The 25,948-nt window shown below is 38.5% G+C and overlaps 1 protein-coding gene across 3 annotated transcripts; it reads right to left on the bottom strand.

Moving 5' to 3' along the window:
- Positions 1–3,237: 3,237 nt before the first annotated feature.
- tmem168a (transmembrane protein 168a) lies at positions 3,238–13,889 on the bottom strand. 3 transcript variants are annotated; one of them, XM_083528203.1, is made up of 5 exons: positions 13,778–13,889; positions 11,754–12,948; positions 10,050–10,192; positions 5,935–6,209; positions 3,238–4,644 (listed from the first exon to the last, which is right to left on the bottom strand). In XM_083528203.1, exons 2-5 carry the CDS (start codon positions 12,837–12,839, stop codon positions 4,097–4,099), a joined length of 2,052 nt encoding a protein of 683 aa, XP_083384329.1. In that variant the 5' UTR covers positions 12,840–12,948; positions 13,778–13,889; the 3' UTR covers positions 3,238–4,096. The 3 variants fall into 3 exon arrangements, with proteins under 3 accessions (XP_083384329.1, XP_083384330.1, XP_083384331.1); XM_083528204.1 differs by lacking the exon at positions 13,778–13,889 and adding an exon at positions 13,064–13,748; XM_083528205.1 differs by lacking the exon at positions 13,778–13,889 and adding an exon at positions 13,150–13,748.
- Positions 13,890–25,948: the final 12,059 nt, after the last annotated feature.

Genomic DNA, 25,948 nt, shown 5'->3' with positions numbered 1-25,948 from the left:
ACACGGAGATGTGGTGGTGGACTGAGGTCGGAGAAAAAGCACAAGGCAGAGAGATGAGAAAAGTAGGCAGGAGCACAAGGAGATGCGGCAGCAGGTAAAGAGGAATGTGGTGAAAGCCAAGGAAAAGGCATATTTTTGGAGATGGCAGTGGAGTTTTTAACAAGATTGTTTAAGATTCTGAAAGGTGAGAGGAAGCCTGGGGAATTTAAATGGAGTGTGCTGGTACCGATCTTTAAGAATAAGGGAGATGTGCAGACCTGCAGTAACTACAGGGGAACCATAAAGTTATGGAAAAGAGTAGTGGAAGCCAGGCTGAGGGAAGAGGTGACCATCTGTGGGCAGCAGAATGGTTTCATGCCGAGGAAGGCCCTACGAACGCAAGATGAGAAGTATAGAGAAGGTCAAAATGAGTTGCATTGTATGTTTGTGGATTTAAAGAAAGCGTACGACAGGGTGCCGAGAAAAGAGTTGTGGTATTGTATGAGGAAGTCAGGTGTGTCAGAGAAGTCAAGAGTCAAGAGAGTCAAGAAGCTTTTATTGTCATTTCAACCATATATAGCTGACGCAGTACACAGTGAAATGAAACAACGTTCCTCCAGAACCCTGATGCTACATACAAGAACAATCAGAGAAACAGAAAACACAGGGCTAAGGACTAGTAAGTGTCCTCGCCACATAAAATGCACGTGTGCAACCTGGTGCAAACAGTGCAAAGACAACACAAGACAGTTTAAGACAACACAGGACAGTGCAGGACAAAACACAAAATAGCTCTGCCAGTAAACCTGTTATAACAAGACAAAGTGAACAAAATTTAACAGTAGCCAAAATGTAAACAAAATGTTGTGCAAAAGAGCAATATAGCAAGTCATGGGTGTGCGAAGTGAGTACGAGTGTGTGTTGAGTCCGGGTTGTACAGATCAGTCACACAGTTTTGTGTGTGTGTTTGTGTATGCGTGTGTGAGTTCAGTACAGTTCTTTGTTGAGATGCCTAAAGGCTTGAGGGAAGAAACTATATTTCCAAAAGTATTGGGTCACCTGACCTTTCCTGCTATATGTGGTTCTTTTCCAAACTGTTATCACAAAGCTGGAGGCTCTCAATTGTACAGGATGCCTTTAGATACGCAATAATACAATTTTGCATTCACCTGAACTTGAAAACCCAAACCTGTTCCAGCATGGCAATGCCCCTTTGCACAAAGTGCGCTCTCCTTGAAGATATGGTTTACAATCGTTTGGAGAGAAAGATCTTGAGTGGACTGCTATAGAGCTCTGAACACCTTTGGGATGAATTGGAACGCTGACTGCACCCCAGGTCTCCTCACCTACATCAGTACCTGCCTTTCGTAATACCATTGAGGCTGATGAACACAAATATCTGTAAGCATACTCCAAAATTTAGTGGAACATCTTCCCAGAAGAGGGGAGGGAATTATAAAAGCAAAATGGGACTAAATGTGGAATGCGATGCTCAAAAACCATACCACCCTTATGACCAAGTGACCCAATACCTTTGCCACTATAGCGTATGTGAGGGTGGTGCAGGACATGTATGAGGACAGTGTGACAGCAGTGAAGTGTGCAGTAAGAACAACAGACTGGTTCAAGTGGAGGTGGGATTGCAAAATTTCCTGTTTGCAGTGGTGATGGACAGGTTGACGGACGAGGTTAGACAGGAGTCTCCATGGACTATGATGTTTGCGGATGATATTGTGATATTGTGGTGAGAGTAGGGAGCAGGTTGAGAAGAGTCTGGAGAGGTGGAGGTACGCGCTGGAGAGAAGGGAAATGAAAGTCAGTAGGAGAAAGACAGAGTATATGTGTGTGAATGAGAGGGAGGGCAATGGAGTGGTGCAGTGAGAAGAGGTGGTGAAGGTGGAGGAGTTTAGGTACCTGGGGTCAACAGTGCAAAGTAATGGAGAGTGTAAAGACAGGAGGTGGAGCTGGAGGTAGCAGAGCTAAAAAGATGTTGAGGTTTTCCTTGGGTGTGATGACGATGGACAGGATTAGAAACGAGTTTATTAGAAGGACCGTGCATGTAGAAGATTTTGGAGACAAGGTGAGAGAGGTGCGATTGAGATGGTTTGGAAAAGAATGCTGAAGATGGAGCTGCCAGGCAGGAGGAAAAGAGGACAACCCAATTGTCCTGTCCACTACTCATCATCCATTGAAAATGTTCAGAAGGTAAGCTTGGGGCAGTATGATTCCTTTCTTCAGTTAACTTTATATGAACTACAATGTGCTTATTGAGCAGGTTTGAGAAACAAGACAAACCACAGAAGGTATCAATCTGATCAAGCAGATCTACCGGACAAATGAGTTTGACCCATGAAGGCCACACCATGCAACTTACCAGATCTGCTGGCATTGGTGCCAGAACACACATTTAGAGGTCTTTTGGAAACCATTGCCTTGATAGTGAGCGCTGTTCTGGGAGTACGAAGGTGATCTACAAAATTTTAGGAAGGTGATGTAATTGTTATGGCTTATCTGTGTGTTTGTTGCAAATGTGAATCCACACATACAGTATAAAACTGTATTCTAATGATATATGTAATTGTGATTGACAGAATAGGATTCAGCAGTCATCCTTTCCTGTGATGGAGCTGTGTTTTTTTTTTTTTGTTTTTTACCCAGTCTGGTTTAGGGGATACATAAATCTCTTAATATAACCTTCTCATAAATGATTTCTGCTGTATGCATGAGTCACTGACCTTAGCCAATACCGCTACAGTCCCCAGTCACGAATAATGAAAGAGAAAACACTGGCTTTATTTTTTACAAGGGTGGCTGGGGACTGCCGCTAATAAAAACGCACTGACAATTGACTCAAGAGTGTGCATTCTAGATTTGCAGAAACCCCGTCTCACACCATGCTGTTTAAAAATAGAGCCTCAAGGGAAGAGCTATTTGCAGACCTCTTGTCCTGAACTATAAAAAAAAGCATTAACATGGCCCCTTAAAAGCATTGCCTAAGAGGCGTGTTTACATGCAGCTCTGAGCAGATAAACAAGGCTTCAGTCACTGTCCCTGGAACACAAGACAGAGGGTTTCATCGGTCCTGGGTTTTAAAAAAACTGCAATAATATATTTGCATGGCAACAGCAGCACATATGTACTATACTGTATAAGGATTATAAAATTTGTTCATGTGTTATTAGGGAATGTAGAGGATAAAATGATGTTCTCACCTATAAATAAGCATTTAACACTATCTTAATTCACTGTTCAAAAATGTTTAAATAAAACATTTATTTATGTCAAAGGAGAATACAATAACATACGAAAACTGTACAAAGCTTGTGTGAAAACCCCACTGGCTCAGAATGAGAGCCTGCAACCACGCCAAAGATCAATTAATGTAGTGAGGAACTGATAGTCAGAGCTACACTCTACACAACACACACTAATAACATCTCAATTCCTGTTTTGCTAAATTTGTCATCAAAGAGACAAAACAGGAATTTAAAATAGCTTTCCTACAGGGTCATTTAGAGTCCACAACTGCTTGTTGTGGCACTTTCAACTCAAATAACCGCTTTTTTTTTTTTACCTGTCAACATGGAAGCATAAAGTTAAAGGCACTTAAAAAGTAAAGGGAGAAAATACAATTTGGTATTCAAAAAAAATGATGACAGTGGCATTAACATAACCACACAATACAGCATTAATATTGTAACTTCATTGTCGTTTAGTACGGATATAAGAAATTGTTCCAAATTAATGCATACGCCGGGGTGTAAAAAAAAGTATTAATTATATTAAACAAAACGCACAGAGGAAATCATTTAAACTGCTATGTTGGGTTCATTAATATGTATTTTTTATGTTGCTGGGAGATCAATTAACAGCATTGGCTTAGAATTCCCTTATCAAGTACATCCCAGGTCCAAGGAGGGGGGGAAAAAAAAAAAAAAAAAAAAAAAACGAACTGCAGGGGAAAAGAGGATACAGCCACCAAAATTAGACCATGAAATGCACATTGTCCTACACAGAACAACATTTTACATACTTAAGCATTTGAACAAACAAAGGAAAAGGCACGTAAAATAAGGCGCACGTCACGTCAAAAAGTTGCGAAGATCGTAGTTCAAATCTATGATCTAACGAGCTTGATTCCCTGCCCTGTGTCGAGGACAGCAGGAGGAAACCAGCCGAGTTTGAGCCTCCTGAAGCAGCGAAGGCAGGCACCGCAAAGCCATAACAGATTCAGCCCACAGCACCAATTAGCCACAGACACCAGCGGGTAAGTGACACGAGGGAAGTGGGTTTTCCAGTGCTTTTCCACGTCGCTGCCAGTCGGCAGGTGGAGCCTGTAGTCACTCCAACATTTAGAAACGCCATATACGGCGGAGAGGAGACGCCCTCGCTCGGCCCACTGCACGCCACTTTCTGGTTCACAGTTGTATTCCACCCACTCCGAGGTAAAGTCTCCTAGGCGAGGCGCGTCTTGGCTCTCAGCATCCCCTGCCGAATTCATTTCAGCTCCCTGCACAGCCACATAAAGGCCCTCCACCCTCCACACAGCCTTCACCCATGGCCCAGAGTTCTCTGTATCCAGCACCAGGATGAGGCGGGAGGAGAAGCCCACGTTGCGCTCCTTCCACAAATCGAGGATCTGCCCCAGGCGCAGACATTCCCCACCTAAAACAGAACAACTGTCAGTCAGAGGGAGGAGGCTTGAGAATTGAGAATGTACAACTTCATTATAGTAGGATTATGTTTTTTTTTTTTTTTGCCGTTTAAAGTGCACATACGAATGTTACTAACAAAATAAAATGGTTTGTGTGCACCAAAGTTTTAGGAATCCTTGCTCTTTTAAGAACAGGTGTATTTATACTGAGGTTACATGATACTCCATACAGGCCGGCTCTATTCAGCTAATTATTTGTGTTATGATGGCAATTGGTTGCACCAGGATTATGGGTTACACAGAAACTTGTGTAATACATTTTTCATTTGTAAATCATTTTTTTTAACTAATATTGACGATCTTCCCCCACTTATTAATATCATTGGCTATTTTATGTAGATAGGGGTGAACACCTATGTAACACACTGTATATAAGATCACACCAGTCAGTTCACCGGTCAGTTTGAACAGCAAATTCATGGAAATACATTTCCTGGTAACATGTATGAAGTAAAAATCACACTTATAAGGTCGAAGCTTATACGTATAGCTATAGCTGATAGTAGTTATTATAACTCAAAATTCAGAAACTGTGTGAAGGGCTAGTGATGGAGTGTGTATGGCAGTCTGTCAGACACAGCATGCTGCAGTTAGACCTATGCAGCAGTGTGAGGATGTTTTCCAGCCAGCCTGCTCTGATCAAACAGTGTGACATGACCTCTGACTCTGTCTATCGCTCATAAGGATTAATAGCTTGGTGAGATACCTCATGCACACACAAACAAGAAGATAAAGCATTGCGAAGACACTGTGCCAAGATAAGATGATTTCTTTTACAGTTTGGAGAGCTTTCTGAGTAAAAAAAAAAAGAAAAAAAAAAATACATCTAAAGAAAAGACCAGCTAAAACAAAACTGCCAAGGTTTTCAAAACTGCCTCCTAGCAAAGGTAAGTGTGTACATATTAACAACACAGAAAAACATAAGGTGTAAGGTCATTAGTTATTTTTACGGTATAACAAGTTAATAACCCCTGAATGCTGTACCATAAATAACATTAGCAAACACTTTCAGTATACACAAGACAGAATTTTTTTTAAGCTTTGTAAATTAGCAGTGGCTCGTCGTAATCTGTGGTTATGATATTTATATTAAATTTTTAATCTGGCGTACCAGTGTAGATTTATTCATTGCTAGAAACTCAAAGCACTTTTGTACGTCGCTCTGGATAAGGGCGTCTGATAAATGCCACAAATGTAAATGTATACTAAGACGAGTTTTTGACGTCCCTACCCTGACTGACCTGTAAGAGCCCAGTCTCCTGTAGGCAAAGTGTGTCCGCTGAAGTAGATGAGGTAGTTGTCGTGCCGGGGGCCGTCAGCAGTACGCAGCTCCAAGAAGGAGCGCAGTTTGCCCTGGAGTGTGTCCAGGCTCAGTCCGCTGGTGGAGTAGTCACAGCCGAACGTCTGGATTAGGTGGTGCGAGAAAAGGCGCTGGACAGCGTTAAGTGTTGAGGTGGAGCGCAGGTTCATCTCCTGTACCTGCTCCGGAGGAAGCAGTACAGGCTGACCATCCGCACTGTTAAAGCACAGAGAGGAGAGGAAAGGGAATGTGAAAGGATGAACGATATGAATATGTACGAGCTCAGAAAGGAGATAAGAAGTATAGAAAAATAAATAGAACAGAAAACAGACCAGGGGAATTTCCCCAGGGGAAAGTTCAATTTTCCTGTCCATGAGGAACGAAACAAACTAAATTCCCCCATAAACCTCATTCAGCATCTTGCACTACAAATACATTTAGGCCAAAGGCTCTTATGACCCTTCTGCCCCTATTCACTTGGATACAGCTCCACTAAAAAAGCCCATTAACCCAGGAAACCTTCCCAAGGAGTATAATTAAAGTGTGGAACAGTGTAGCCGTACACGTGCTTGCTGAAGACTGAAATGGCAGATCTAAAACACACTGACCCGTAAAAACTACCTGGCTATGTGTTTGGCTATTCAAGTGAAAATGACTTCCTCTCTTACTATTTTGCCCTCCCGTCTGTTTCACTTGGGAACTCTCTCTTACACTTTTTCCCATCCTCTGTTCAATTTTAGTCTCACTTGATCTTTTCCACCGCTCGTTCTCTACTCTCTACCGCTAATGAAACTCATTAATGAACACACTACAAAAAGACACTTAGGTGAATGTAGCCATACTGAATTGTGTTAGCTATTTTAGTTTTAGATGGGGCTTAATCGTCTGAAAAAAAATCCTGCTCAAAAGAGCTGTGTGAATAGACTAACCACAGTGGAGGAGGGTGAGAACAAAAAAAAAAAAAAAACAACACACTTGCTACACTTTTCTATACAATTTCAATGAATGAGGTGGTACTTGAAATTATATTCCGTATTTAAAATGAGGTAAATACAGGCTCCAATGTGGAATCTGGAAATGGGTGAAAATGGCTAAATGAAGCATATGCAGAAATGGTCCTTTCTGTCTCTCTTCATGCTAAAGCCATCTGTCTGTCTGTCTCGCTGTCCGTATCGTTTCCTTTCTGCCTGCCTCAGCTCCCCGAGGAACCCTCATGATTGTAAAAACATGATCTGCACCCATCAGACAGGAGATTACACCCTGCTATATTCCCCTCATGTGCCAGCTCCCTGCTGAGACCTGGCTCTCAGTGTGCTGGAATACTGAGCGTGATGGAGCTGTGGGGCTGCATCCTAATCAGCCTCCTTACTCATAGTTTCTCCTTATATAGAGGAGACAGCACGCCTCACACAACCAGTATTAACCCAACGTTTATTAATGGCTATTAGTTTATTTTGCACTATATTTGCTATCACCTATTCAGGGACTTCCAGTCATCAAACTCTCCCGATGCTTTAAATAAGGCTGACATAATCTTAACATAAGGTTGAATGGACTGCTAAGCTGGCAGTGGCTGTAGAAATATGAAGGACAAATTAGGGCGTGTGCCGTTTACATCAGGACAGAGGTGAACAAATCAAAAATTCATCATCTTGTCCAAATGATATGTAGAAACGCCACTTGTTTGCCCAGAATTTTTCTTGACTTGGTTAAGGGGCATGAATTAATATGTAAAAAAAAAAAACATACACAGAGATATTACACAGTGGGTTAAAGGGAATGCAGCAATGTACCAATGAAGTGCATTATTCTGATCATGATTTTTACAAAATTTAATAGAGTGTGGTTTTTTTTTTTTTTTATGTTTTCTGTCTGTTGAATCTACTTGCTCCTGGCCAACTTGGCATAACAAACAAACATCCTGAATATGATCCAGGTGCCCAGCCTACTGATTTTTCCACAAATACCATTTAACAAATGTCCCAAAAATCCATAATGCATAGATATAGTATATACAGTATTGTTCAAAATAATAGCAGTACAATGTGACTAACCAGAATAATCCAGTTTTTTAGTATATTTTTTATTGCTACGTGGCAAACAAGTTACCAGTTGGTGCAGTAGATTCTCAGAAAACAAAAGACCCAGCATTCATGATATGCACGCTCTTAAGGCTATGCAATTGGGCAATTAGTTAAAAGGGGTGCGTTCAAAAAAATAGCAGTTAATGCCGTTGACTGTACAAACTTAAAACTATTTTGTACAAACATTTTTGTTTCTAGGATTTACCAATCCTGTGAATCACTAAACTAATATTTAGTTGTATGACCACAATTTTTTAAAACTGCTTCACATCTGTGTGGCGTAGAGTCAACCAACTTGTGGCAACTCTCAGCTGTTATTCCACTCCATGATTCTTTAAGAACATTCCACAATTCATTTACATTTCTTGGTTTTGCTTCAGGAACAGCATTTTTGATATCACCCCACAAGTTCTCGATTGGATTAAGGTCCGGGGATTGGGCTGGCCACTCCATAACATTAATTTTGTTGGTTTGGAACCAAGACTTTGCGCGTTTACTAGTGTGTTTGGGGTCATTGTCTTGTTGAAACAACCATTTCAAGGGCATGTCCTCTTCAGCATAAGGCAACATGACCTCTTCAAGTATTTTGACATATGCAAACTGATCCATGATCCCTGGTATGCGATAAATAGGCCCAACACCAAAGTAGGAGAAACATGCCCATATCATGATGCTTGCACCACCATGCTTCACTGTCTTCACTGTGTACTGTGGCTTGAATTCAGAGTTTGGGGGTCTTCTCACAAACTGTCTGTGGCCCTTGAACCCCAAAAGAAAAATTTTACTCTCATCAGTCCACAAAATGTTCCTCCATTTCTCTATAGGCCAGTTGATGTGTTCTTTGGCAAATTGTAACTTCTTCTGCACATGCCTTTTTTTTTAACAGAGGGACTTTGCGGGGGATTCTTGAAAATAGATTTGCTTCACACAGACGTCTTCTAACTGTCACAGTACTTACAGGTAACTCCAGACTGTCTTTGATCATCCTGGAGCTGATCATTGGCTGAGCCTTTGCCATTCTGGTTATTCTTCGATCCATTTTGATGGTTGTCTTCCGTTTTCTTCCACGTCTCTCTGGTTTTGCTCTCCATTTTAAGGCATTGGAGATCATTTTACGCTGTTCTTCTGAACAATGTCTTGAACGACCCATTTTCCTCAGGCTTTCAAATGCATGTTCAACAAGTGCTGGCTTCATCCTTAAATAGGGGCCACCTGATTCACACCTGTTTTTTCACAAAATTGATGACCTCAGTGATTGAATGCCACACTGATATTTTTTTTTAACACACCCCTTTCAAATAATTGCCCAATTGCACAGCCTTAAGAGCGTGCATATCATGAATGCTGGGTCTAGTTTGTTTTCTGAGAATCTACTGCACCAACTGGTAACTTGTTTGCCACGTAGCAATAAAAAATATACTAAAAACCTGGATTATTCTGGTTAGTCACATTGTACTGCTATTATTTTGAACAATACTGTATACTATATTGGCAAAGGTTGTATAAAAGTGGAAGTATGGTATATCTTTTTGAGCATCGCATTCCACATTTAGTCCCTAACCCTAACCCTAGTCCCTCTTTTATTTTCCTCAGTAAGGTACCGATGTAGGGTGAGGAGGTCTGGGGTGCAGTCAGTGTTCCAATTCATCCCAAAGGTGCTCAGTACAGTTGAGGTCAGAGCTCTATAGCAGGCCACTTAAGATCTTCTTCTCCAAACCATGTAAACCAGATCTTCATGGAGCTCGCTTTGTGCGCAGGAGCCTTACTATCCTGGAGCAGGTTTGGGTTTCCAAGTTCAAGTGAATGCAAAATTTTATTATACATCCAAAGATGTCCTATACAACTGTGTGCCTTCAGCTTTGTGGTAACAGTTTGGAAAAGAACCACATATGGCAGGAAAGGTCAGGTGTCCTAATACTTAATACTTTTGCCTATATAGGGTATATAGCTAAAATAACTGTGCTGCGCTTACCTGCAGTAACTTGTTGGAATGACCACTGCATAGCCCACACATGTCCCTCCCAGACAGTTGCCCAACTCATGGAAGAGTCCATGTACCAGAGACTCCAGTGACAGCACCACCAGGAACATGCTCATGAAGAGTGCATTAGAGAGCTAACAAAAAAGTGCATTTACATCATTAAAACAAGAAAAGAAGGAACATAAAATTTCTGTGTAACATTACTGGAAAATGGTGTGAAATTACTTCAAATATCAAACAGGAAAGCTTGGACATAGCGTAACTCTCAATGAAATGGCAGCCAGAGGGAAAAAAAGAAAACCTTACTCACAGGGCAAGCTAGGTGATCGAGATATGGATGAATCACAGGGATAAATATTCTCTGGTGTAGGTGGTAATTCAAAAACTACAACTTTCAGTTATACTGGCAGTCAGCTATGTAAAGCCTAATCATCAGCTCCAAAAAAACATTTTACACCCGGGTGTTTTACGAGTCATGTATATGGGCCACAAGAAGAATCTGACTACATGGACTTGCATATGGAAGAAAAATACCTCTCCTGTAAGTCATACCTAAAATCTTATAATAATTTGCATAATATGCTAATAAGCGTATTACTCTTAACCACCACCTTAATACTTTGTTTCTCATTTGTAAATGTTTATGCAAAATATGTTTGCCACAGTAAAAGTAACAATTTTATTTATTTTCATTAAAAAGGACCAATTCTTAGAACCAGTCAAGAACCATTTGCACATGGAAAGCTGTCCAATGTAAAGAGATGTATGCAAATTACATTTAAATGTCTAAAATGCTTCACAGGCTTTAAGAAGTTGTTTGAACAAAGATTTGGGGAATTCCACCTGAATTTTTACCTGCACCTTTTCTCACTTAAAAAAAAACCCAACAACAAATAAATAAATAAATAAATAAATAAATATTCTCACTAATTACAATCCTACGTATAAAACAACCAAGTGTAAATGGCTGTCTACGAGTCCAACCTACCGCCTAGTAATACAGTTGTTGGCAGTGGACAGCCTACAGGAAGGTCTAGAATGACTCATTTTACAGCACATTATATTAGCGCTTAGAAGTTCTCTGCTTTTGTCAGAAAAGGTACTTCTGCCCAAGGTCTAACAGCCGGTTGTTCATGCTGTCCTCATTTCACACTAGAGAATCAGTAGGAAGAAGTGCACTACTCTGCCACTTACTCATCAACAACAGCAAGGATTAGTCATTATCCTCCTCATTATTCTTGTCATCAGTTAGCTTGCCTAGACGCAACTTTATGCGTAAAGTCAAAGCCATTATCTGGTCTGATTACCATAATGTTTTTCTAACCCAATTATGTGGCTTCGGTAAATGTTAAGAATGTCAGAATATCGAGTAAATTACAACTTTGTAGTGCAAAATTGGATAAACACTTAATTCTAGCATTTAAACAATTTGCAACCGATTCGCAGAATTTGTTTACAACGGTAAAAGTAAAACAAGTAAAGCTATTATTGATAGCTATAAATCCAATAAATACAACATAATAAAGTGAATTAGAAAACAGTCTGTGGCTGTAAATGTGGCAAGAATGAGCTCATAAAAAGAAAACCTGTTTAATTAACTGTTTAAGCCTCTTTTACAGCCACAGCCTGAGTGTTTCCTCTAAACCACCTGTTTGCTACTATAGTCACCTGCAGCTATACATAATTCTCACTCACCTGCCATGACACTGCCCCCAGGATGACAGTCGAGAGCAGGCAGAAAAACAGCAGGCGTTCGGAGATGAGGCAAAAATGGCGCACCCCCCTGGAGGCCATGATTCTGTCTAGACTGCGCCCGTCTGAGCGCTGGGCAGCCTGAACCTTCTGGGACTCGCTTAACTTGGTGTGGAAGCCCCAAAGCGTGACCAGGAACACCATGTGGCAAAGCACCCAGAAGAGGCCGAACACACAAAATCCAGGGATAACGAGGTACCAGAACTCTAGGTGTCCCAGTTTCAGGGCACAAAGCACAAAGAACATTAGCTCCACAATGCTAAGAGGGAAGAGAGAGAGTCTGTGCCACAGCCTGCCTGCTGACAAAAAAGGCATCCAGCGTTCAGTCACCGAAAGGCTGCTGAAGTACACGTCTAGCAGGGGTTCACAAATGAGCCGTCCGAAGTAACAGCCCAGGGTAAATGGGTTAGCCTGGACATGAAGAGCCTGGAAGAAAGTGATGGCTGTGACTACAGAAAAGCAGATGAGATTGGGAAGAGCCAAGAGAGACTTCATTCGCAGGTCTATAATAATGACACCTAAAGCAACCAGAAGAGCGATGATTGCCGCTGACTTGTAGAGGACCATAGTGGTGCTGGCTATGGCAAATCCCAGCAGCTCGAGAGCCTCGGCTGATGTAAGTACGATTCTCTTGTGGTTGATGCAGCCACACAAGCGGTCTGTCAGTGCCCACACACAGCGCATAGCCACGCTGGCCAACAGCAGGTAGTTCGTCACTTGCTCCTTCACATCATTCTCTAAAGAAGAACTGTTCAGAAAGCATAGAAGGCCTTGCAGAAAGCCAAACCAGAGGTGGAACAGGCTCAGGCTGGCCCACTCCATCGAGAAATAATAATACAGGATGCTGGAGAGGCCCAAGACAAAGAGACCTAGAATAAAAATGACCAAGATTGTAGGTTCGGAAGTGTGCTCCCATCGTACATACATGCCTAAACACACCGCCACCAGCAGGTTTACACTGGACAGGTAACCCAGGCAGCGGATGGAGGACCACACGTCCACCTCGTTACTGGACTCCTCAGCAGTCATTGTGGCTTTTTATATGGAAAGCCAGATGTACAAAAGCTTCAATCCTTCTTCACCCAGGTTACAAAAAACAGTTTGCCTTCCACCTTCATTTCTAAGAAAAAACACATCACTGCAAAAAAATAAATAAATAAATAATAATAATAATAGATATAGTCATTATTTTAAACAAGCCATCAAATGAAGTGTTGTAGACACATCAAGTTTTAATGCTTATTGATATTTACATTGACATGTACGGCATTTCGAAGACGCCATAACCCAGATCGACAATCCTTTTATGACGTCATTATCTCATTTTCAATCTTCTCACCAATGCTCTGGTTTTCTCATTAGATATGTGTACACCTGGTGATCATGTCTATCACGACTATGCAACTTAAATGGATTTGAAAACATGTACTTATATTGTAGACTCTTCATATCATGCGTTCATATTATCAGATCCATTACTGTAATCCAAACAGCTAGAACACCTTCAACCAAACAACCCGGAAGTCCGATTTATTTAATTTTTTACTGTTTTGTTACAATAACATACAAATTTCACGTGTCATTGCGTGTAGTTTGACATGTCTCATGGCCTAATAGCCTTCTTTTTGGTGAAATCAAAAACTCCTCCGGTCTGCCACATCAACTCCCTAACAAGCTAGCATATTGGCTGTATCTCAAATCACTATATATCAGACAAATAGTGCACTACCCTTGGCGCACAAACCTCATGGCGCTCGTACCCTACGCAGTGCACTTATACCGCTAGCAGTCAGTCTTTTACTACACGACCAATGCTAGCGTTTCTTGTCGATGTTAGCCGGCATTTCCAATCCGTCGCAGTTTTTAAAATATGTCATCCAAAACAAGGACGACATTTTCCTTCACTCTCTCCTGCATTGCGCGAAGATGTTTTGACCAGAAACAGTGTCGCATTTTGACAAACTTACCTTTACTTATGAACCAACTTTCTTCTCTTCCGGGACTCCATGTTTTCGTACTCGAAACTATGGTGTCCGCTGAGGGTCAAACTAGGTGAATACAAATTGAGAAGATTGGTTGCTGTGACGCTGTGATTACTGGAGACTAAACTTTGATTTTAAATCTTATTTAAAAAAGGAATAAATCAGTCCACGCAATAAATTTACATCTATTACAAATAATGTCAGTAAACTAGCCATAAGTTAAATGTTATTATATTGTTGGGTGGCAATGCAATTTCCTAAAAAGAATTAGATAATAAAAAAATATATTTTGATAATCAGTTATTAGCCATTAAAAACTAACTAAACAAAAGTATACAAACAAAATAGATAGGAAAATTAAGATAAATCACTGATACCCAGAATTTTGACCCAATTATATTTTTATTAATTAATATGTAATCAATCAAAATACACTTACAGGTAACTTACATATAGTATCATTGTGGCTCTATGGTTTTAGTAAATCGGCAAAAAATTTTTGTAACTATTGCAATAATGAGCCTAATGTTTAAAAATGACTATTTTCCTGAAACAACTGTTCTATTATCTATTTTATCTATTATCTATTATCTATCTATCTAAATCACTATTATATCCCACTCTGGAAGGGTGTTTGCTAAATGCTGTAAACTTCAGAAATATTTGCAGGTTAAGTTGCTTTCTATTTGTACACTGCATAATGTCGGTATTAGGAATTTTTTTTCACATTGTAATATATATATATATATATATATATATATATATATATATATATATATATATATATATATATATATATATATATATATATATTTTTTTTTTTTTTTTATGTTTTTTTTTTTTTTATGGACTTTCTCCATGGAGGGGAATTGCTTCCTTTTTGTAGCTAATACAAAAAAGATGTACACAAATAGTGTATTTTGTATTTTCACATTTGGCAGATACTTTTATCCAAAGGGACTTTCAATTGAGCTGAGCAGCTGAAGGTAATAGGCTTTAATCACAGGCCAAGCAGTGAGATTTTGGCAATGCCAGTATATGAACTCAAGATTAGCAAGTACTTTCTGATCATTAGCCCAAAGCTTTTTTATTGCTGCACCACAATAAAATTCCAGTGTAATAAAATACCACAAAGACTGATACAATTCAGTGAACGTACTAGTAACATGCATTGGTTTCTTCCTTTTTGCTAGACTGCCTTACTGCTTTTAGCATATAAAGATGACAGTGTTGTGGCTGAAGGCTAGATTTCATACCCTCTGGTGGTTCAGCTCATTACAGTTATTGTCTCCCACACCTCCAATCTCATAAATTAATATTCAGCAAGCGCATTAACCTGGTCATTGCTAGAGTGGATCTGGAGCCTATCCTGAGAACAATAGGCATGAAGAAAGAATACATCATGGATTTCACACCATGCCATGAGAGGGCATTATGCACATTTAGACAGTTATTCACACTAGTACATATACTTACATACAAATCTTTTGGAACAAACCAATGAAGACACAAGGAAAGCATGTTGAGTTTCACATAAACACAAACCCGAGTTAGAGGATCAAACTGGGGAGCACAGATTATATTAGTATTAACACTACCCAATATAATCCCAATGCTGATCTATTAGCAAAACCATTAACCAAAAATAACCTACATATAGTTCATGCCTAACCATAACGCTTAGTGTCGAAGCCAATATTCAGTATATTAAATATGTTCATAATGATGCAATGGACACTGTTATTCAGGGTAGAGAAATGATTAACATTAATTGTTCATTATTATCCATTTTGTAATCTTAACAGATAAGTACAGTACTTTATTCCAAACACATGTTGGTGCCCTAAAGGCATTGCAGAGATTATCCATATGGCTATAACTGAGGTAGAGGATGAAGCTGCAGATCCCCCCCCGCTACACACACACACACACACACACACACACACACACACACACACACACACACACACACACACACACACACACACACACCTTCTCTCTCTCTCTCTCTCTCTCTCTCTCTCTCTCTCTCTCTCTCTCTCTCTCTCTCTCTCTAACAGTCAAGGAAATGGCACGTCGCAGCAGTGTGGCATTTTCTCTACAGGGGTTCTGCGTAGGTAGAAACACACCGACTGGGTAAACACAAGGCAGGCAACCTCCTACACAAGTTCTAGAGAAAGAGCCAGAGAGAAAAAAATATGATTGGCATTTTTATTGGGTATCTCTTCATGAGATTAAGGTCAAACTTACTGCTCTGTAATACTGCAAAAGCTGTGCTGCCTAAAATCTGTAATGGATTCATTTCGATTTCTAAATTAGCCAGCTGACAACAAAAGGAGAAAAAAATGGCAGCACAAAATTGCTTCTATTTCTGTAGCATTGCCCTCTGCTCTCTAGCCTAAAGCACTTTTTTGTTTATAAGCCCTCTATATCAAAAGCACATTTAATGGATGCATCTGTAGCAAACTGCACAATCTCAAATATATTCGTGTGGAATTAATAGCTGTTGTTCATTTTACAATGGCTGACAGAGGAGAAGAAATTGATTTGGTCGCAGATATATTACAAGATCATTTTCAAGACAGCCTTTTCAAGAAAACCTGGACATTGTGAGGAAAGGTCAGTCAAAACAGTTTAAAACAGTTGACAATTAACAACTAAAATTTAATTAATTTAAATTATGATTATTTTATTATTTATACTTTTGCACTTTATTTTCTGAAGTATTAATGCAAAGTGACTTAATTTTAAATCCCCAGGAAAACTGTAATGCACTCTGGGTAATTTTATGAGGTTAATATTGATGCTTCAGCTGGAGATGATTTATGCAGGTGGTGCAGCTGTGGCTACAGTGAAAGGAGACTTGTAGAATTGTGTTCAATGGGGTTCTTGCTTTAGAAATGCCATTTATTCAAGCTGCATGAGTTATCTGTCTGATGCATCATTATATGTTATACGTTTCTCTACAATATTGATGTTTTTTATTGTCATGGCATCATAATGATAGTAGGTGGATTGAAATGCATGGCCTGGTACTTCATGTTGTGTGCACCCCAAACCTCCTCACCCTACATCACTATCTTACTTTACTCACACCCTTGTGGCTGAATAAGCACAAATCTTAACAACCACACTTTAAAATGTAGTGGGATGTTCAACAAGCACATATGAATCTTGTGGTCAGGTGTCTACAAACTATCACCCACAAACTTACATCTTCTTGTTCTTTCGGCTTCTCCCATTAGGGGTCGCCACAGCTGATCATCCGTCTCCATACCCCCTGTCCTCTACATCTGCCTCTTTCAACTCAACTACCTGCATGTCTTCCCTCACCACATCCATAAACCTCCTCCTTGGCCTTCCTCTTTTCCCCCTTCCTGGTGGCTCCATCCTCAGCATTCTCCTACCAATATACACACGTGACTACCTCAAACTTACATATATATCAAAATCCTATTATAAAAAAAAGAAATATCATTTATACAGAGCCTTTTTTCATTGATACATTTTGTGTGTGTGTGTGTGTGTGTGTGTGTGTGTGTGTGTGTGTGGGTGTGTTTGTTTGTGTGTGTGTGTGTGTGTGTGTGTGTGTGTGTGTGTGTGTGTGTGTGTGCATGTATGTGTGTGTGTGTATGTGTGTGTGTGTGTGTGTGTGTGTGATTATGTCATTGGGGGTTTTAAAAGGCCAATCAATTCTCACTGTCCCTCACGCCACTGGAATGTGCGAAGTGAGGAGACGAGAATGAGTAAAGGCCCGAAAGGGTACTAAAGTGCTTCAGAGTGCATTAAGAGGTCATTGCCATTTATAAATGCACCCAATTAGTCCACTTCTACCTACCTTTTGAATGAAATATTAAGGGCATTTGTCATAAAGTAGACTACACATTTCTGTCAAGGCACAATGAGCATGGCAAAGGGAATGTGGTCGCCTTTTCTTTTAATTAGCTCTTCATTTTATCGACATAATTGAAAGCACTCAACATATCTGAATGCACAGCAAACAAATTGTACACAGGTACACAAACAGGACACCACACACATGTTTAGAGCAGTAGCACACTTGAATAATGAATAATTTATAAAATAACAAACGCAGGAGTCTGTGATGTGAGCATGGCCTTTTCATATTTGCCAAGGTCACACTTCACCTTACTTTCTCTCCTGTAAAGGCAGAGCAGGATGAGAAAAGGACACATGAGTTCTGAAGGATGCTCACATTTAAACGTTACACTCCTACACCACCTGGCCACCTGCACATGCTGAATTCCATTGAAATAGTGGGCATGAAACATACACATCATCGATATAGTAAATCTGCAAACAACAGGTAAAATAAATAACAAAAAAAAAATGCAAATATGAAATAAATATGCAATAAGTAAAAAGATTTCAGAAGTAAATCCCTCGGATAGTGCCAATAAACATAATAAAGTGATAACGTCATTAGTCACATAGGTACATAATTATATCCAGGGCCCATTAGAGGTCCAGTTGTCAAATATGGGCATGTGGAATGTGAAAATGTTTATACATGTATTAATTTTAATACCTTATTGTTTTTATAGTAGCTTCCTCACTGGTAATTGTATAGAGGAAGTTTTACAAAATCAAATTAATAAACAAGTCAGTCATTCAGTCAAGACAAAGAAAAAAAAAACATTAATTAAAACAAAGGACTTCACAGTCAAATGAACATATGTTTAATTAGCCCCTTACAACTACACATATTGTATTAATTTTGAATTCATTGTATATAGAATATCAGTGTAACTGTTCCTACAATGCAGATAGTTCTTTCAGTTTGGCCTGCAACTCTTACACTGTCTATTACAAAGCTGATTTTGCTAATTCACTAAAAAGGTGATTTGTGGTCACAGATTGCAGAGCAGTTACACTTCTGAAGCTCCCCAATTTGGAGTGACAAAAATTGCTTGTGCTTTTCCAAAACTGTAGTCAGGCTTGTCCTACATCTTAGAAACAAAATACTTTGGATAATTTTCTGCAATATAACCTCTTAGATACAGCTACTGACAACCCGTGCAGCCACTGCAGCAACAACAAAGGCGCATGTTTACTCCATGTCCCAGCTCAGCACGAATCAATATGATGCACTTTGCCTCATAAAGAGTCTATTTGGAGAGGCAGCAGCCACATCACAGTCTAAATCAAGAGCTGTCAGCTCTGCAGAAGCTCTCGGGCCACCAAATGAATTTCAGAAGGAGATGAATGGAGAGAAGAAGTGTGAGAGAGGGGGAGAAAAAAAAAATCACAGTCGAGTCTATAAAAAGGATTCATATTCATCACAAAGTATTCAGGGTTTTTTTTGTGGAATATTATGTGAATATTGCATGGAGCTCTCTTTAGCACGGCAAAGGAGTAAATCCATTGCTGATTAATGCTCAGGGAAAAGGGAATACAATTTACATGTAACCTGTACTAGAAGTCACCCCTCTTGGTACAACTGCAGGATGCTTTGTCAAATGTGTAGGATTAATTCCTACAGCTTAAAAATGATTTTAAATACCTCGACCTCAACCTTATGTTTGAAGGCTATAGACATGCTTTTAGTGTCATATAGTCATAGACACACAAAGAAAAGTGTATAATGTCAATTACATTTACTTTATAATAACAATAAACCCCTACCATCCCAATTCATACTACTGTAGACTGCGAACTCTTCATCCTGCATCCAACCAGTCTTTGACCAGTTTTAGCCTCCACCCACAGGCAATGCATCTGAAATCTTTTGTAAACGTTTCTAGCAACAATCTTAAAAATTTAATTGCCCCCTTTCCCTTCTATGTTCAGGTTTTGGAGCTAAAAGCTAACAAGCAGTTCTGCAAATTTAATCCAAACCTATTTGTTTATTTGAGTCTAATAACTGTGGAACAGTGCATTTCACACTTTTGCCTAGTGTGTTGTCCTACCTAAATCAATCCACCTCTTAATAATGCATAATATTATACAGAAATACAGTATAATGGAGCACTCCATCACAGACAGGTATCTCATGCAGCGAGAATGAATTATTAAAGCAAAAAAACGATTAACGCAATTCAACTAGTCCCCTTTCACTGCAGACACGGCTGCACTGACCGCATACATCATCTCTAGCAGATGCTAGAGAGAAGCTTTGTAAATATATCTGTGACTAAATCTATTTTTTCTCTTCTGTCAGTAATTATGGAATGAATTCAATGCTATTAACCCTCATAAGGTCTTCGTTTCCTGTTTACAAATCTGGTCTTTGGGGTCTATATGACCCCAACAATTGATAGAGAAATTATACAAAAAATATACATTTTTAATTATACAAATAATATATATATTTTTTTGTTTACTTCTCATCTATTCATTAATGCTGTGTTTTGGTAGATTTGAAGTACTTTTGTACCTATTTACCACACAATTCCTCAACTACACCATAGGCTTGCATATGAAATATTTATTTTTTATGAAAAAATCACTTAAATGATGATCTAAATTTCTGATTTATGCTGGATTTATAGATTTTTTTTTGACAAATGAAGAAAAAATATTGAGTTTTTTTCACATTTCCCATTCATTTCAATGTGGGGTCATATTGACCCCGAAGACCAGAAGTGTAAAAAATTTTTTTACATACCTTCAGAACAACCGAATCAAGCCCAGTTTTTGTGTGTGTGTATAGATAGATTATGTAGGAAAAGTCACAAAATATTATTCCACTCAGATGAAGGGAACCCTTTTTTTTAATCAAGGAAAAGTCGATTGGGGTCATATAGACCCCAAGGACCGATTAAAGGTTAAATCCACACATATATATTTGAGCTTGAGTGGTTTGCGAGCTCCGACTAGTGCGCTCTCTGCCCATCCTATAAAAGTTATGCAGGTTATTGCAAATGCAGGTTATTGTATGCTTGCCAGATGGCCCCAACCAGGAAACTTACTTTATGCTACAGGTGTCTCTGATGGCCTTACAGCAGATTCCTTTGAACCTGGCAACACATGATGTGATGGCTGAAATATGATTGGATTGAAATTCTAACCGAACAGAAACTTCAGGAAGCAGTGCAAGAAAAACGATAAAAAATGACGAGAATAGACTATTGGGAATCATTTAATACATATTCATAAAAAAGAAAAAGTAAGCCTGTGAATCTGATAAGGATGGCACTTTCAGATTTATTAGCTGGAGAATGTGAATTGATACAGACAACACCCCCAGCTATGAGGTTAGCTAGAAAGCATGGACTCTCTAATTGCAAATAACGCTGCAGTTATGTCCATCATGTTTAAAGTTCTACAAAAGTCTACAAAAGGAATCTTAAGGCATAATTTTCATGACTTGAGTAAAGTCTCATTTGATTCTCTTTTCCCAGAGGACTAAGACTTGATTTATGTAGCTTAGACATTTCTGACTTGGAGATAAGTGTAGACATGACTTGGAGATTTGAAGTGGGTTTGAGAGTATAATTACTTGACTACAGCACTGTTAAAAATTGAAAGGACATGGTTTATTATAATCCAGTGAGAAAGACAAGACGATGGTTTATACCAAATATAGACATTTCATTGTGTAGTTTAGCCCTGATATCATTGGTGAATGGGAATATTCTCATGTAATTCTGAACACTTATAAAATTGTCATAAAAAGTGTGACTTTTTAATTATCCGACTTTGAGTGCTATCGAGCTGTGAAAATGCAGCCATGATTCATCAACTGACTTGGCGGAAACTACATTTCAACATGAATCTGTTTGATGAAGCTAATTTTACTAGCCTTGAGTGTGTTAACTATCTTTATTAATTTATTCTTTGCAACATAAAGGTGTTATTTATTATGATATTACACTCTTATTTTGAATTTAAAATTCAACAATAAAGCTATACTTTAGCCTACTTGCACTCTGTGTTGTGATCTGCTTCATTAGAACTTTACAATTCATCAATCACTGTTATTGTAATTGATTTTTTGTAGATAAAAAATTGGCCAGACTGGGTTGTATTTTGGCACCTGAATGTAGGGCATCAAATTATGATGAGTAAACAGTCATGGTTTTTAATGGTTTCTGGGCAAATACCTTGATTCCATTCTAGACATATGGAAGAGGGAAGCATGAGCAAGTGAGCAGCCTCAGTTCTTGACCTCTGTGAAAATGTCAGGTGTGAGTTAATGCTATGCAAGTGGGTTGAACTGACTGGTCACATTCACCAGAAGCTTGGCTTAGCAACACTGCTTATTCCCTATATACGGTGCTTCACTGATTTGGTTCACTTAATTTATGTAAAAAATTAATAATTAACACAAATTTCCTTTAACTTCACATATTGTCAATCTGCCAAAATGCTTGGAGCCATGAGGCTAACAAGCAGTAATGCAGACTAGCAAATCAATTTATGCAAATCTTTCTTAAGTATTTTGTCAATGCTTAGAAGGCAGATTTTCAAAATCAAATCGCATGAGATGCTCAAAACATCATAGATAAATCAATCAGTATATCCAAATGCTTCACTGCTATCCAAAGTAACCAAGCATTTGATGTCATTTAAATGTCAAAAATGTTTTGTCTGTGTCTTATTTTTATATTGTGTTTATTCCATATATCAATCTATTCACGTACACTATGTTCATTTGCAATTTTCTACCTGAAAAATATAATTAAAAGTGTGATATTTTTAAACTGTTCAAATGTAAAAAGTATTAATTATTGCACAATGTATTTGTACTACAAAAAACTACTAAAAAATACTACTAAAAAATACTTTTGCACCTTTAAAATGTTTTCTTTGACATCTCACGCTGTCTGTCAGTGACATAATACAAGAACAAGAACTGTCACTGAGGGCTGGACAAGTTTCAGTCTCACTATCTGACAATCAGTATGATTTCCCCAGCCAAAAGCCCTAGAGCAGAAGAACAGCAGCAAGCAGGTGCATTTTTTGTCAGTCTCACTGCCAAGAGTATGTCTAAGAATAGAAATCATAGCTTTTATACACATCAGTATATTGAGCAAAATACACTTTTTTGCCACATAGATCAACAGAAAAACAAATGTAATCAGCTGTATTTAAGCAGGATACATTGCTGCTTCTGCAGTCTGCCTGCCGCAGGTGGGCTAAGAGTGCCTACTAAATATTATCTTTTATATTTGTCCTTTTAGAAAAAGAACTGATGTTATGCAGAGAGAGTATGAGTGTATGAGAGCTAGAGATAGAGAAAGCAAAGAGTTCAAACTCTATGAGCTCTTACCCTGCCAAAAACTCTCAGAGAGTTAACAGCACCTGTGCCACCCTAGCCTGACTCTGCAGCCATGAATGATAGTGTGTTTCACTAAAAGATTTCAGGAGAGAGCTCCTCTCCAACAGAAGTGCAAGCATTACCATTCATCACCCTGCACACAGCCGTGCTCCCTCCCCATCGTCCTGCAGCTCACAGTCCCAGACAAAATCTAGATCAGAGATGATGGAGGAAAAGCTCCACAGCAGCACCCTGAAGCCAAATGGCACTTACCCTCCTCCTGTGGTCTGCTCAGCCTCAGAGGAGAGGCCACTCAAGGCTGGATTGATGAAACCATTCAGGAAGAAAGTCAGATGCGAACATTGGGGTTGCAGAAAAGCAGAAAGAGGCTAATGGTGAAGAAAAGAAGAATGACATTCTTGATTAATTATATTATTATTAGGAAGTATTTATAATTCTCTTGTATGGTAGTAAAAACAAATATTTGTGGTCAAACCTAATTGAATTTCCAAGAAAAAAAGTTTACATTTGTATATATACTTTCATATAAACCAATACAAATCTTGAAGGTTCTTTTATTATGCATTACTGGAATTAAATCCCATGCTTTTGATGGCATTTCAGTTTAAAACATCCAATTAAGTTCAACAATGTAAAAAAAATCTATTAAGAATCATGCAGACTCTGCAGTGACCTTATCCTGCTACAGTTAACATTATGGCAGTTCACAGTCATCAAAATTTGGACAAGTCATATTTTACTGACATGAGTTCATGCTTGAATTCCACATTTGAATTAGAATTTTAGGATGAGCCCACTTCAGTAAACTGTTTATATTATTATATTATTATATTATATAAACATAATAAGCAAAGACTTGAAATAAACTGAGCTGCCTCATTTAACCTTAATAATGTTAAAAGCATGTTGAGGTATCACTAATTTGGTCATGCTTTTTTTTTTTTTTTTTTTATCTAAGCAATTCACATTCTAGCTAATGTTTATTTATTTTTTTTATATCTTTTTTTTTCTGATTAATTGTTTAGCAAATCGCTTAACATAAGTCATGAATATGAGCAGAAATTTGGTGATTTTTTCAGGCAAAATGGCAAAGCCGCTTATAATAGTATTAGATAAGTGATAAAAGTTAGTCAAATGTGTGTATACAATTTCAACAGTTAAATTTAATTAATCTTCATTTTACTCATACTTGAGTACCTTTAAAAGTAGCATTTTTAGCAGGATATCACATAAAAATATTTTTTCACTTAATTATACTTTCTTATTACTTTTCCTTCTATTCAAGTACAGAAGACAAAAAAGCCATATTCACAGTGACAGGTCGTGCATTTCACACCTTCAGTGGTGTCATATCTGAAACAATACACTTCTCAATACCATCATCATGGCACAACGGCTAAAAAGCTATCAATATTAAACAGAAGCAGCATAACAGAGTGTTGCATCACAGAAAGGAGTCTCTGAAAGGGAGAATGAATTGGCATTACTAAAGCAAAAAAAACCAACCCAATTTACACCTCAGGTGTAAAGTCCCCAGGTTTTCCCTGCATTTTTGTGCATTACGGTTTGGGGATTTAAAATTGAGGCAAATTGTGTGTTTTTGTGCAAATTCGACAGGAAAGAAAATGCAAAAAAGTATAAATTGTTCATGAAAAAAACTTAAAAACAGTTTTGAACTAATTTAACTGACCTTTCCTGATGAAGGCCAGGTTTTCTTGAAAATTCCATCTTGCAAATTTCCTTGTAAGCATATCTGTGACAATTCGATTCCTTCTCATCTGTTAGCCAATGTGGGATGAAAAAAACAGCTATGAAGTCTACACAAATATTTTGGAGCTTGTGCAGCGAGCTCTGACTAGTGCTCTCTCTGATATTTTTTTACACCTGCTATATGGCCCCAGTGCCACAAACTTGAAATCTAATTGGTTAGGGCAACAGCTTCAAAGAAATATGTATTTTACACTGCATTTGCCCGCACTGCTGATTCTCAAGGCCTTTGACTCCAGCAACACGTGTGTGATATGAATACTGAAATCTGATTGGGTAGAAACTCTTGTAAATAGACACTTCTGAAAGCAGCAAACACAAGAGCTATGAAATAAAGAGAATAGACTATTGGAAATAATTTAATACATATTCATGCACAAAAATATATAAAAACATTAGGTGATTCAGTGATTTTGGTAGTTTATATGCCAGCAGAGAAAGCCTTGCTGGCCGTAGTTTATACCTCATACCTTATCTGTCTGCTCCTTTGATGACACTTTGTTTTAAAGACTTTGTGCTCTTTGGACACCTTGTGTGTGTATATATATATATATATATATATATATATATATATATATATATATATATATATATATATATATATATATATATATATAAATCATGGAGGGGTCTGAAATTGTCATCGTAGGTGCATGTCCACTGTGAGAGACATAATCTAAAAAAAAAAAAATCCAGAAAACGCAATGTATGATTTTTAAACTATTTATTGGTATGATACAGCTGCAAATAAGTATTTGAACACCTGTCTATCAGTAAGTAGTAAGTATTTGAACACCTGTAAGTCTGCCTTTAAAATGTCCACCTCCACTACATTTATTTTCCTAAATTAGATGCACCAGTTGAGGTCCTTAGCTGCATAAAGACACCTGTCCACCCCATACAATCAGTAAGAATCCAACTACTAACATGGCCAAGACCAAAGAGCTGTCCAAAGACACTAGAAACAAAATTGTACACCTCCACAAGGCTGGAAAGGCCTACGGGAAAATTGCCAAGCAGCTTGGTGAAAAAAGGTCCACTGTTGGAGCAATCATTAGAAAATGGAAGAAGCTAAACATGACTGTTAATCTCCCTCGGACTGGGGCTCCCTCGGACTGGAAACCACCGTTTCCAAGGTTACTGTA

This window comes from Silurus aristotelis (assembly GCF_946808225.1).
Source record: "Silurus aristotelis genome assembly, chromosome: 24".
In the NCBI taxonomy this organism is placed as follows: domain Eukaryota; kingdom Metazoa; phylum Chordata; class Actinopteri; order Siluriformes; family Siluridae; genus Silurus; species Silurus aristotelis.
This window is presented reverse-complemented; position numbering and strand designations above follow the sequence as displayed.

Excerpts from the sequence above, each read along its gene's own strand:
- tmem168a (XM_083528203.1), bottom strand. The coding sequence starts at position 12,839 with ATGACTGCTGAGGAGTCCAGTAACGAGGTGGACGTGTGGTCCTCCATC. Across the intron at positions 10,193-11,753 it reads TGGGGGCAGTGTCATGGCAG|CTCTCTAATGCACTCTTCAT; the intron begins GTGAGTGAGAAT and ends CTTTTTTGTTAG. Across the intron at positions 4,645-5,934 it reads AGGAGACTGGGCTCTTACAG|GTGGGGAATGTCTGCGCCTG; the intron begins GTCAGTCAGGGT and ends GTTCTGTTTTAG.